The sequence below is a fragment of the Hylobates moloch genome, unplaced genomic scaffold (genome assembly GCF_009828535.3).
Source record: "Hylobates moloch isolate HMO894 unplaced genomic scaffold, HMol_V3 SCAFFOLD_3, whole genome shotgun sequence".
Classification (NCBI taxonomy): domain Eukaryota; kingdom Metazoa; phylum Chordata; class Mammalia; order Primates; family Hylobatidae; genus Hylobates; species Hylobates moloch.
The window spans coordinates 145,902,602-145,917,125 of NW_026652278.1; the positions used below are offsets into that span (position 1 = coordinate 145,902,602).

The 14,524-nt window shown below is 41.7% G+C and overlaps 1 protein-coding gene across 1 annotated transcript; it reads left to right on the forward strand.

Moving 5' to 3' along the window:
- The first annotated feature begins 2,734 nt into the window (after positions 1-2,734).
- Positions 2,735-11,512, forward strand: LRAT (lecithin retinol acyltransferase). The gene is made up of 2 exons (XM_032148548.2): positions 2,735-3,275; positions 7,363-11,512. The coding sequence occupies exons 1-2, from the start codon at positions 2,736-2,738 to the stop codon at positions 7,513-7,515; spliced, it is 693 nt and encodes a 230-aa protein (XP_032004439.1). The 5' UTR covers position 2,735; the 3' UTR covers positions 7,516-11,512.
- The last annotated feature ends 3,012 nt before the right edge of the window (positions 11,513-14,524 follow it).

Genomic DNA, 14,524 nt, shown 5'->3' on the forward strand with positions numbered 1-14,524 from the left:
ATCTGCATCTTGAGCCACCTATACAGATTCATGACTCGTATCGCTCTCACCTCCTTTCTTTTTGAAGTAAAGCCCTTTCCAAAGAAGGTGGCCAGAAAATGGACCCCACCGGGGGAAAAAAGAAAAATGAAACGCAAATCAGTTTGGCACTGCTTGCGTCTTCCAAAACGCGGTGGGGACAAGGCTATTGAGTCTGTAACTAATTCTTTTATGTATATAAAATGTATACATATGTATTTTATATACATAAAAGAATTCATATATATGTATATAGCTATGTGGAGCCGTGAAGCAATTCTCCATGCTTTTGCCTCCCTCAAGTTCCCCAGGTGGAGGCAGTCATAAGCATTATAAGCCGCCTTAGTGACCACCAGGGACGGAAACCGTTAATTATCACGTTTCCTTTCATCTCCAGGGGCCCTTTGGCCCGTGACACAAGAGGCTTCGGTATTGGCGCTTTCCCAGAAATGGACCAGAGGAGCCAGTTCAGAGTCTGACGTCGAGTCTGCATTGAACGTACACACAGAGGTCTATCAGACTCCCCCGATTTTAGTGAAGTGTGCTGACTGCTGTGCTGCTAGAGGCTAGCAAGCTCCCTGTGTGCAGCTGATTAGTTTCAGCAACTCGCCACCTGGGCGCCTTTCTTTAAATTTTGGGAGTAAACTGGGAAAATAAAAAAATCTCCACGTCCACTGGCTCTCTCCCCTTCTCCAACTTCCTCTTTCGACTCGTTTGTGGGAGTTTTCTCCTCTTTGTTGGGACTGTAATGTGATGCGCAATCGTTTGTGAATGAACAAAAGTCACCGGCAAGCAGGGAGACGGGGACAGATCGCTGACGACAGATTGAGGGTGGCAGCAAAGGCCCGGCCTCCAAGGATAATGGGGAGCCGTTTTCCCTCACGCCTGGTCTCTATGGCCCCCTTCGTCTTCCAGGTAAGATGAATGTTCCTTCATCCATCATCCGCAGAGTACCCTCAGGCGTGCGTAGAATCTGCTGATGAAACCTATTAGCCCCGACTGGGCAGCTTTGTGGAGCCAACCGAGGCTCTCCATTGTGGCCTTTGTCTGCAGAATTTAAGCATTTACATAATGCATTAGCACGAACTCAGCACCGGGTGGGGATATCGCGTGCCGAGCCTGGCGCGGCCAACGCTTCAGCCGCTCCCTTACCCCGCAGCTGCCTAGGACCACCCTCAAGGATGCATTGGAGTCGGACTGCAGGCGCACGGGCAAAGAACTTAGCATCTCATCCAGGTACTTCGCCTTCCTTGGCCGTCTCCGGGAGGTTATGCTTAAAAACATAAAAATAAAAATAAAGGGAGGCGGACAAAGTTTCGGTGGGTGAACTGAAGCTGGGTCCATGTGACCCTGAAGCCGGAGAAATAAACATGAATCTTGCTTTCCTGGCGGAGGTTGGGACTTCGCCGTTTTTCATGCCGACCATTGGAAGCTTCGTACTCAACGGCCACAGGTGCCTAGGAGCGCAGAGAGGCCTCGAGTTCGAATCGCCGGCGCACAGGGCTTGGACTGGCAGGTAGCGACCCCCCCAACCCCCCCCAACACACACACACACCCGCGCGCCGGCTGAAACCATGGGGGATTCAGGGCATTTGAAAAAAGAGGGGCTGGGTGCGGTGGCTCACGCCTGTAATCCCAGCACTTTGGGAGGCCAAGACGGGAGGATCACTTGAGGTCAGGAGTTTGAGACCAGCCTGGCCAACACCAGCCTGGCCAACATGGTGAAACCCCGTGTCTACTAAAAATACAAAAATTAGCCAGGCATGGTGCCTGTAATCTCAGCTACTTGGGAGGCTGAGGCACGAGAATCGCTTGAACCTGGGAGGCGGAGGTTGCAGTGAGCCCAGATCGCGCCACCGCCCTCCTACTCTGGGTGATAGAGCAAGGCACTGTCTCAAAACAAAACGAAAGATTCGGTCAAGAAAGAATCTGCAGGCATTCGAGGCCCTCGCACTTGGCAAAGTAAATGCAATCTATTAAGCCGAAGTCCCTTATATCTATCCTTTTAGAAGAAGGTGGTGCAACTCAGAAATCTCGCCCAAGAGGACTTTCCACCGAAGACGACCCCGAAGTGCCAGGAACTCGCCCCAGTCCCGACAGGTGCAGGACCTTTCGTGCCGCCACACCTTGGGACTCTACCTCCCTAAATAGGCCACTTAAAAGCCAGTAGTGCAACCGGGATCCTGCGGCGGGAAAGAATCACTGTGCAGAACCCTGGAGCTGGGAGTCGGCCCGCCCTCCTCCCAAAGAAACCGGGATCCCGCGTCCTCCCCGCCGCCAGCGCTGCGCCCCGGCGGCACCCAATCAGTGAGCTTTCCGGGTCTGTGACGGCCTTCGGCTCCGCCCCCTCGACGGCCATAAAAAGTCGCAGCGAAGCCTGCACCTCTGAGCACCGCGCGCCGCCCTGCCCCCGGCACGGCCCCCAGGTGCGCTTCTTCTCCGGCTGCTTGTAGCACTGGTCTCACTGTCCCCGCCGTCAGCCACCGATTCCTTGTCCGTCTCATTCCCCATTGTGCCTTGGCTGAGCCCGTCGCCAGGCCTCGCTGTCCTCCTCCTTTGCCTTCCTCTCTCCTCAGAGGCCGTACTTTGCGCCATACCTCACCTGGCCTGCAGGTGAGCAGCAGCGCAGCGCCCCTGTCCGGCGAGCTTAACTTGCCCAGCCCGGCCCCTGCCGGAGTGGCGCCGGCACCTCTCCAAGACTCCCTCTTCCCTGCAGGATGAAGAACCCCATGCTGGAGGTGGTGTCTTTACTACTGGAGAAGCTGCTCCTCATCTCCAACTTCACGCTCTTTAGTTCGGGAGCCGCGGGCGAAGACAAAGGGAGGAACAGTTTTTATGAAACCAGCTCTTTCCACCGAGGCGACGTGCTGGAGGTGCCCCGGACCCACCTGACCCACTATGGCATCTACCTAGGAGACAACCGTGTTGCCCACATGATGCCCGACATCCTGTTGGCCCTGACAGACAACATGGGGCGCACGCAGAAGGTGGTCTCCAACAAGCGTCTCATCCTGGGCGTCATTGTCAAAGTGGCCAGCATCCGCGTGGACACAGTGGAGGACTTCGCCTACGGAGCTAACATCCTGGTCAATCACCTGGACGAGTCCCTCCAGAAGAAGGCACTGCTCAACGAGGAGGTGGCGCGGAGGGCTGAGAAGCTGCTGGGCTTTACCCCCTACAGCCTGCTGTGGAACAACTGCGAGCACTTCGTGACCTACTGCAGATATGGCACCCCGATCAGTCCCCAGTCCGACAAGGTATGATGTGTGACTCCCAGGGGAAGTGGGCTCCGCGGAGGTGCCCCCTCCCATCCCTGACCTTTTCTCTTCTCCGCGAGTAGGGATCTAATTCCTGGACACCTCCCCCACCACTTCCATACCATTCTTTTTTTCTTTTTGAGACGGAGTCTCGCTCTGTCGCCCAGGCTGGAGTGCAGTGGCGCGATCTCCACTCACTGCAAGCTCCGCCTCCCGAGTTCACGCCATTCTCCTGCCTCAGCCTCCTGAGTAGCTGGGACTACAGGCACTCGCCACCACGCCCGGCTAATTTAATTTTGTATTTTTAGTAGAGACAGGGTTTCACCGTGTTAGCAAGGATGGTCTCGATCTCCTGACCTCGTGATCCTCCCTCCATGGGCATCCCAAAGTGCTGGGATTACAGGCGTGAGCCACCGCGTCCGGCCTTGCATAACATTCTTAAGGTTCTAGATTAAGTAAGGAAAGTTCTGGTGTTCCTAAGGTAGGCTAAGTAAATAAGCAAATGGCAACGTGCCTTGCAGGATATCTCGAAATGCATAGAGAAAGGGTGTGGCAATGCAGGACCGCTTCCAGAGATTCCAGAGCTGCCCAGTATTGCTGCAGCAGTCATCAGGTGCCCACCCACAATGTAGTTCAAACGACAAAGGGCAAGTGACTGGGGGTGGGGGATACAAGGAATCAGTCACTGCTGCTTGCAACTTTAACCAAGAATTTCACTTGAAAGGAAGAGGTCCAGAGTTTATATTTAATCCATAACACTATAAACAAAGTTTGTGCCTTTAAAATAAGGAACCACGCAGTTTTCTCCCTTTGAAAGTTGCATAGAGGGATTTTTCATTGCTTGCTATAAGCTATCAAAATTCCCAGTAAGAGGGCCTCCCTGGTAGGTCCCTTATTCTTGTGTTGGTGCTTCAGAGTTGTATTTTCCTTGGTATTCTGAATTCTTTCTGGGTTGGCTTTAATCCCCATCTAGACTTCCTCATTGTTAAGGATCCTTTACCCATTAGCCCTAAAGGTAGAGTACATTGTTTATGGGTTCCCCAGAGATCAATACAATTAGTTTTCAAGAAGAGATGTTAAACATTGGAAGGTAATTTTTATGAGTATTTTGAAAAATACTCATGATTATTAAATTAGCCACAAATCCAAAGGGAAAAATGGATTTTTATTTCCTTTTAAAACCTCTTAACTTTTAAAGATAGTTAAGATTTTAAGCCTGAAACTTCATTTACAATTGGAAACTTTCTCAGCCTTCATTGCACTTGTTAAAGAAGTCATTGTTAATGTTCAGTCTTTATAATGGAAACCTGGGCAATAACATAATGAGCTTTAGTGTTACTCTCCATGTTTAGATACTTTTGGGACCAGAAAAAGCTAAGTCAGTTTTTTTCATGTAACCAGTTTTTAATTGCTCCACATCTTGGTTAATATTTTTGACCCATTTGGGAACATCTTTCTCTATCCTCTGTGGGAGAGCATGGAAGTATTTTGCTTTTATAGATCGGTGTATGAAACTCCTTGTAGATTTTATAGAGCCACAAAAGACTCAATCTAGGAATTCTTTTCCAAGTAAAATAAAAATACAGTTAGAGCACTGTGCAGCGATTCAAGAATCACAGCTGTAGTCCAGGCCTGTTTAGAAATGAACTCCACCACATTTACAAACACTGGCTCCCAAAGTGTACAAAAGGAAACATGTCAGATTTACTTAGGAACCAAGCAAATCATTTCTCTAAGGAAAAATAGTATTTCTATCAGGTAATTAGGAGTTACCCTTTCGTGGAACACATATAGCGCTGCATTATATATTTCTACAGAAAAACAGTAACTAGTGCTTTTGTAAGGTAGTAAAATATTTAATCTGCATAAATAACTAGTTGGAGTAGTTTTTCATCTTTGGAAACTTTGTCAGGGTCTACAGAAGTAGAGAAGTGTTTTAATTGCTGTTGCTGCATAGCACCTCTTGTGAAACTGAGTTTTGTCTTCACTTTGAATGGTCTAACAAACAATTTGGCCACAGAGTAGATTTCCTGGGGGAAAAAAAAAGTTTTCATCCCAAATTTCCTAATTCTACAAACTGTTTCGAACACGCACTGAGAGAAGTAGGTCATTAATACTGAAGAAAGGACTGGTTTCTACTTTTTAGAAACATAAGAAATTATTTGATTCTGGGTCTGATTGTTGAGTTCTCCATACATGCAACTAATATTAACATGAGAGTTACAAAGTTGCCTCTTACTTAAATTTGAGTTAATAAAAACTCTCAAGAACACACTACCCCTAAGGAAAACACTGTAATTAGTTTGCAAATGAATGAACTGGAAAATAACATTTACTCCTTTGTGGTAATACTCTTTTTTACAAGTTTAGAAGTCATAAAATTATGGGATTTTTATAATGCTGTTGACAATCAGTATTTTGTAAACTAAAAATTCCTTTGGTTAATAACTATTACTATTACTTATGCTTTTCTACTATGTTTTTTTTACTTTGTTAATACTGCTCTTTCATTGCCAAAAATGATTGCAAATGCCCTTTTTAATTTGTGTGGATTGAGTGCTCACAAAAGTGTTCCTACAGACTTATTGACCCCTTCTAGAAATTTCCTACTGTTGAGCACCACTAAAGATGCCTGCTGGTCTGCTGACCAAGTGAACAGGAACAGGGCATTAGACATGAGTTGCTTCTTGAGAAAAATCTGCTTTTGTGGGAAATACAGTCGAAAATGATTCTGATTGACTTAATTATAAATTATCAAGGAAAAAAATAAGGATAACTGTATTTACAACTTAGTCATTTACCAAAATATATGTCTTCCATCAACCTCCTTTTCTCCCTGTCCTGAAAACTTCAATTTGATCTTCACCACCTTAAAATAGTATACTTCTCAATGCCTTGCTAATTTAGTAAAAAGAGACAAATAGTATGTCTGATAGAAAAATAGGCCAACATCTAGATAAGAGTTTCACGCTTGCTTAGGTAATTGTGTAAAAGTATGGATAGAGATAACCATACTGTCAAAATGGTATATTAAAACATATTGAACTTGTTCATTCTATCCCTTAAGAATTTGGAAACCTAGCTGCCCAGTACCATGTAAGCCACTGTAGAAAACCCTAAAAGCATATACAATGCCATGTCTAGAAACAGAGCTTAAAATTAGTATGAATAGCAAAACCCATATAGAAATGACAATGACTGCATTCTGGCATTGACGGCAATATGGTAGAGATAATCGTCAACAAATAGAGTACTAATAATAATCATTGTAATACCTTACATTTATACAGCACGTAGAAGAATACAGAGGACTTGTGCATCAAACATCTCAGTTAATCCTCAGAACAATTTGAGTGTTCCCGTTTGACTACTTGAGGTGACACAGCCAATAAGAGCTGGAGCCAGGACTCAGACATAGGCCATCATTTCTAAGTAAAATTATTTTTCTAAGGAAAACATTACACATATTAGAAGGATGCATTCCTCAGGGGTAGGAACAATATTTGTCTTTTTTTCCAGCAGCCAGTTATGTGTCACATAATTGATCCTGAATTTAGCATATTTAGTCAGGAAGTGGGATTTGACAATAAAATTAGACTTTCTATGCCTGTAGATTTTGAGACATAAAAAAGTTATCATTGGTGTCATTAGATTTTAGAATGGCAGATTGGAGGAATTGAATCTACCTTTAATTGGCCAAATTCTATTATTTTTACTCAAGATTAGAGACACCTCTTTGCTCATCTAATTTTAAAATATGCTGTTGTTATTGATAAGCAGTTTGATATTTTAAACCTTTAGTCCTGGATAACTATGTGGTTTTACTTTCTATAGTTTTCTATAAATGCTGTATTTACATAGGCAACTGCCATTATTAACTTAGTTGCCTAAGGGATCATTTCTGCTACTATATGGTATAGAATCAGAACTGGACTCTTAACATTGTAAATTTTCTTGTAAGTCATAAGAGAAATTCTAGTTCTTCTGGTAAACAGAAAATAGCTGGGAAAATGATTCACTGTTTGATATATGTGATTCTTCTTGGGCTTAGCCACCTTTCTTAATTTTCCAAAATTTTATTTTCCAGTTTTGTGAGACTGTGAAGATAATTATTCGTGATCAGAGAAGTGTTCTTGCTTCAGCAGTCTTGGGATTGGCGTCTATAGTCTGTACGGGCTTGGTATCATACACTACCCTTCCTGCAATTTTTATTCCATTCTTCCTATGGATGGCTGGCTAACTTCATACCCCCATGTCAGTGTGTGTATTCTGTATGTAAATATGTTTATATTTATAGAGCATCAATCAGTATATAAGCATTATTGAGAAAAATGTGACCTGTAACACTGTGTTCTGGATAAAAGTGTGATTAGGAATCACGCAAAGTACTTACTGTGTAAGCCCAAGAACAAAGGCTTTCTGAATCTTCTCAGGCAGTTCAGATTTAAAGTTCTAAGTTCATCCAAACCTTGGAAATACGACAGGTTGTGGTAGAATTCAGCAATATGAGAAAACCAGCCCCTAAGATGATAGTCGCAAGAGATTAATTGTGTTATTTTTTTTCTCCTGTAATCCTTGTACTGTTAGGCTGAATTTGAAGATTGGAAGACTTATATTGAGACCAGTAACTTTACTGTAAATTTACTTTGTTTCATTGAAAAAACAAATTGATAGACTTATCCTAAACTGGAAGAATTTTCCTTATTCAAATGAAAACATATTTGATAACTGGTCAAAAAATAAGCTCATAATCTATTTTTTTCATGTAGTATATAAGTCAAGAATGTTTTATTGTCATTATGTGAAACCAATATTGGCAAATAGTACTTTAATGATAAAGTAAATGACCAGAAATTATAGAAATCTGTGTTTTCCAGTAAAAATAGCACTGTAGTATCACTTGAACGATTCGACTTGGCTTTACTTACTAGGAAGCCTGGAATTCATTATTTTTTTCCTTTTATGTTCCACTGTGGCTACTTTAAATCACTCTGAGAGGTAAATGGATATAGGATTGAAGTTATGTGGGTATTTGGCATGTGTGTGTGAAATAAATATGTAGATAGTCACATATACACAGATTGAGAGACAAATGGTTCTTGATTGCTTTATTATCATAATACTAGTGTGTTCATTATAGAGTATCTGTAGAGGTGAATGTAAAAGTAAGTCCAATCTATTTTCTTATGTCCTTGAATCTGTAGTGTTAACTTGCATATATGTTATTGGATGGGTTTTCTTTTAAAGCATTTACTAATGTACTCTGAAATTTTTAAAAGCCTTCAGATTTGTTTTCTAGTCACTTTTCTCCATATCATTTCTAATTATAGTTTATATCCTTAAAAGAAGGATGCCACAGTAGTATGTAAAACCCAAACAAGTAGAACCCAAGCAAATAAAATTATTTAAAATAATTTTAAAGTGGCTTAGTACTGCCAGTCATGTAAATTGATTTTGCTGAGGGTCTTGTAAGAATTGAGATATAACAATGGTAAAACAAGCATTCAAGCACTTTTACAAAATTACCAAATTCTTAAAATGAAGCCACAGCTAGGCTTGCATTTCAGGTATTAAAATTGCTTTCTTAACTGTCAAGAATCACAAAATAACAAATCATATTAGGAGTGAATATGGGGAGGGCGGGGCCAATCAGTCAATGATAATCTGAACAAATTTTAAGAGCAGATTTGAGATTAAATAATGTTTTATCACCACTAATTTGCCCACAACAAACTTAGTGTTTAATTTTTCAAATTAAATATTAAATTATTTAAGTATTTTAAATAATTAAAATATTAAATGGCAACACCAGAGAATATAGGTGTTCTCTGAACCTATTCCAATCACTTAAAATTATCTTAAGTATGCATACATAAAAGCAACCACTATGAGAACTACTGTGTTAGTGGTTTTTCACTTACTGTGTATTACCCTTGTAGGAATAGTTTAAGGAAATTCATTTCTTAAAAATATAGTATCCTCAAATAATTAAATTTTTTTGCAAACTTTAGTTATTACAGACAGCAAAAACCACTGTCTGAAACTAAATCTGTGTTCAAAGATAAAGACCCCTCATTAAAAGCCAAGGACATTCTTAAGATTGGAACTGACATAATTAGTCTTGACTTACTTCATTAAAGCAAGATTCAATTCCTTGTTCATTAGAGTGTTCATTATATGCTAGGCATTGACCAGTTGCAATTTTATGGTCCAGAATTAATATTATTATTCGTAAACTAGCTATAATAGAGTATATACAGTGCTGTGGGAATACAGGGGAAGAAGCAATTAAATCTGCTAGAAGGGTAAGAGAAATCTATATGCAGGAGGCAATGCTAGCATTAAGCCAAGAAATAGTGTGAGGTGATCTTATCATACTGATGTGTTCAACTGTTTATGGGAAAAGGAAACTAGGATGGTTTTATTTGTGAAATGTTCTACAACACTAGAACTGTTGAACTTCTTGGGAGAAAAGGAGAGTCTTTGTTTTGTTGTGCTGAGTTTGATTAGTTGCTTAACAAAGTAGAAAGAAAAGCACATCTTCCTGATCACAGTTATAAAAGAAACCCTGAGGCTGGATGCAGTGGCTCAAGCCTGTAATCCCAGCACTTTGGGAGGCCGAGGAGGGAGGATCATGAGGTCAGGAGATCAAGACCGTCCTGGCTAACACGGTGAAACCCCATCTCTACTAAAAATACAAAAATAGCTGGGCGTGGTGGCCAGTGCCTGTAGTCCCAGCTACTCATGAGGTTGAGGCAGGAGAATGGCGGGAACCCAGGAGGCGGAGCTTGCAGTGAGTGGAGATTGCGCCACTGCACTCCAGCCTGGGCAACAGAGCGAGACTCCGTCTCAAAAAAAAAAAAAAAAAAAAAGAAGAAACCCTGAGCCATTAATGTGTCTCGTAACTTGAGGAAGTTCACAAATTTCTCTGGGCTTCATCCGTTAAGATTCATCCTTATGCTCCTGCAAGTCTCTTATATTTATGTATTTCTATTCTGATTTCTGAAATGATAACCTAGTAGTGTCTGATGAAGTTTTTTCATGCTTATTTTATTCTTTGTCATAGATGAAGGAAGAATAGGACTAACTGGGGCTAAGATGAATTCATGTGTCAGATACTAGGCAGGTGTTAGGGATGAAATGATTAATGAGGCATGGACTTGTTCCTCAGAGTTTATGGCCCAGTAGACATAACTGTATTAGGACTTTCTGCAGTTGACATTTGCATAAAGCTGACTGACTGAAGAAACAGAAAGTGAGACGGTTGATTTTAACAGATATGACCAAATTTATACAAACCATGTACCAACACTTGAAAGATGGGTGGATATTTTCCAGGAAACAGATTTCGGGCAGGACATTCCATGCACTGGAAATAGCATGAGCAAATGCATGAAAACTGCCTACAACATGCCTGGCACATAGCTGTGAGGTACCCTATGAGTTGTTGACTTTGAAAACATGGAACTGCACAGGGCATTCAGGCAAGTGCAAGTGGTTCAGGGGCCAGGGCAGAGCAAGAGTGCTGAGTAAAGATGTCAGAAAAGGAAAGCAATGGTCTGGTACAAGTCTTGTGTAGAACAAGAAGTTTAGACTTTTGAACAGGCAATCGAGATTTGGGGTTCAGAAAGATAAATCCCAAAAGTATGGAGGACAAAGGGATTCATTTTAAAGGACTAGCTAAGATGCTCAATCTCTAAAAAAAAAAAAAAGGATCTGTAATCGTGAGAGTAGAGAGAAAGGTTGTTAAGGAAGAGTCAACAGACTTTAGCAAAATCCTTTTATTTGATTCATGCATAACTCTTGATGGAGTGTCAAAGAAGACTCATTCACTTTTCTTTCCTGCCAGAAAGTTGGTTCTTGCAAAATAGATTAACTTGATGACTATGTGTATATTGGATACTCCTAATTTTAGCTCTGTTAGATATGTTTCTTTCTAAGGACAAGCAACTATGTATAGATTTGTTGTTTAAATTTTTTTTCAGTATATATATGTTTCTTGTTTTTCTATTTTTCTACTTCATACTGTTAATGTCAAATATCAAAAATGTTTTCCAGTAATATCAAGTTATGGCAATGGCAAAAGTCCTTGTTGTAGATGAGAAGCATATAAGAAATGGTTGCCAATCTTTGTTTTGTATGATCTATTTAGGGTTTTAACCAACCTAGATCTGTCAGCTAAGCTAATTTTATATTTGGTATACATGCATGTCAAATAAAGTTAATTTTACATACTATTCTCTCTTGTCTTTGAATTTTAAATACATAAATGTAGATCACAAACTTTTTTTTTCAGCATGGTAGCCTGAAGAATTTTGCGTCTCCAAGCTTCCTTTACAGATTACCAAACATAGTTTTATGCATTTGAAGTTAAAACTTTATGTGGCTCTGTTTTCAGACTGATAATATCTGTGTTATCCATATCTTGAAGCCTACCTTGATTGTGTAGGAATAGGTTCTGTGTAATGTTAAATAACATATCCCTTCTCCATTGCACAAAATTAAGTAACAATGACAACAAATAATTAGTCATAACATGAACTCTATACAGTTGACCCTTGGGCACAACAAGTTTTGTTTGTTTGTTTTTGTTTTTGAGACAGCCTGTCTTATAGGCTGCAGTGTAGGGACAAAATCCTAGCTCACTGTAATCTCAAACTCCTGGTCTCAAGCGTTTCTCCTGCCTTAGCCTCCTAAGTAGCTGGGACTACAGGTGCATGCCACAATGCCCAGCTAATTTTAAATTTTTTCGCAGAGATGGAGTCTTGCTATGTTGCCTGGGCTGGTCTTGAACTCCTGGCTTTAATTGACCCTCCCACCTAAGCGTCCAAAAGCACTGGGATTATAGGTGTGAGCCACCAGGCCCAGCGACAACATGGTTTTAACTGGGTGGGTCCATTTACATGCAAAATTTTTCAACCAAATGTGGACAGAAAATAAAGTATTCCTAGGATCTGAAACCTGCTTATATAGGGAGGGCCAACTTCTGTATATGTGGGTTCCAGTTACTGCAGGGCTGACTGCCAGACTTGACTATGTGTGGATTTGGGTGTACATGGGGGTCCTGGGCCAGTCCTCTGAAGATATCGAGGGAACACTGTAACCAGGTTTATGGGTGAGGAGGGGATGGGATGTGAGTAGAAGCAACTTCCAGGGCCAGCCTTGAAATGCATTCATAGCAGTGCCAAGGACCATAGAAGTTACTGAGCTTAATGCTTAGCCATCCAGCAACATTTAAAGATGTGGAAAATCAGGCTCCTAGGGGTTGAGGTGCTTCAGAGAAAGACCCAGAACTTTGCTCCAGATTTCATTCCATTATACCTCCCTGAGGTATAATGGCTCCCTGAGGTCTCCCAGGGATTAGAAAAACTTTTCTCCAATGAATGTATTTATTTCTTGCACACCTTCTATGTACTTTAAGCAGGATCACACAAGAATAAACTGGTTAGAATCTTAGTCCTGGAATTGCTCAGACTAATGTAAAAGACTAATGTAAAAGAATGGCAAGATTTTAAAATAATGGTAGGCTTGTACAAGTGTCAGAAGAGCAGATAGGAAACCTTTACCTGTCTGATGGGGACCAATGAAGGAGAGGGGTGTCATGTCACAGAAGTCTTCATTAATACCTTAACTGACCTGTAAAGAATATGAACACTTAAGGTGAAAAAGACCTCCTTTTTCCAGGCCTTTCAGGCACAGGGAGGAGCAACTATTACACAAAGGGGTGGAGTCAGGAGAACCCATATCACAGTTGGGTTACAACAGGGCATTAAGAACAATCACTTGAGATTATATTGTTGCTGTGAGAGAAAGGTGCCAGTCCTGCCACAAAGAATTCACCATTCCTTTGGAGAAGAACAAGTCTGACTCAGATGATGCTGCAGACAGGAGGCAAGTTCACAGAGGACTCTGCATTGTGAAAGTTTGGAGTGGAAAGAAAGCATTTCCCAAACTTTTCAACTGGCTCCGGTGAGTATTAGGAGCATGTGATTTTCTGAAACACATGAAGAAGAGGTGTGTAGTTAGTTTGTGAGGAAAAGAAACACTTTTTTTGTTTTGGATGGGGTTTCATTTAAGGTTACATGGAGAAGTGGGAAGTATAGAAATCACTTCAGCGCTCAGCAGATGAATAGTCACTGCTCCCTGCTCAGCTCACAACTGTTCCTGCATCCTCAAACAACTCTAGTGATACCTTCTTCTCGAGTCCGGATTCTGGTGCTGCTATTTGCTCCCATTTAGCTTATGATGGCTACTTGCATGGCAGCCCACCTACTGCCACTAACTCATACTGCACCATTGTTTCTGCTGCCTTGTGGTTTTCATTACACTTCTACCCTGTTACTTTTAGCTTCTGCTCCACCGTACCTGGTCGCTGTCTTTCATTTAAAATTGCAAAGGGCACTAACCAAGCTGACCAGTCACTATGCAATATTTGTAGTCACAGTAAACAGTTCTCTAGCCAGGCTACTGCGTGGACCATTGATTCCCCTGATGGCCTTTAGGTCTGGTACCTTCAGATCAGGTGACATCCTTAGGCTAATCACTTGTTGCCAAATTGCATGACCATGTGTTCCCAGGCATGGAGATCTACTCTTATTCTTAAGGAGCTACTCATAACGGATATCGCTTGGAGGATGGCTGTCTGCTTTAGTTTAAATGTGAGAGCTATATCTAATGATCACTTTAGAGAGCTTATTCTGTAGCAATATAGAGAATGGATTGGATGAAGAGATGTAAATTAAAGAATATGAAGTCTATTACCAAGATGCAGAAGAGAAATGATGAAGACTAGATGAAGTCAGTGTCAGTGGAGATGGAGGGGAGAGAATGGATTGATTTGAGGGGTGTGAAAGATGGAGAGTGTTTCATATAGGATCCAACCAAGGAAACAAAAACCATTCTAGGTACTGTCCGGTGGTGTGTGTGAATAAGAGATACTATGGCTTCTCCTTTCCTTTCCTCTCACCCTCCAATCTCCTGTGAGGACTTCACATTGGGCAGCTAATGCAGAAACCAGCTAACAGGAGAGCCTGGAAAACAGCCTGCTGAGCAAGGCAAAAAATGTATCTGAGGGACAATAGGCTGAGGCAGGCACCAGATTAGTGTGACTGATTGTACTGTGGCAGCATGGCTAATTTAGGGGAATTTTTTAAAAATGAGGCTTGGGAGAAGTATGAATCTGGATTTGGATCTATGAAGTCTGAGTAGCCCAGGGTCTCACAGTTCTCACAGGTAGGCAACAGGAAATT

Coding starts and splice junctions, on each gene's coding strand:
- LRAT (XM_032148548.2), top strand. CDS start 2,736: ATGAAGAACCCCATGCTGGAGGTGGTGTCTTTACTACTGGAGAAGCTG. Junction 3,276..7,362: donor TCAGTCCCCAGTCCGACAAG/GTATGATGTGTG, acceptor TTTATTTTCCAG/TTTTGTGAGACTGTGAAGAT.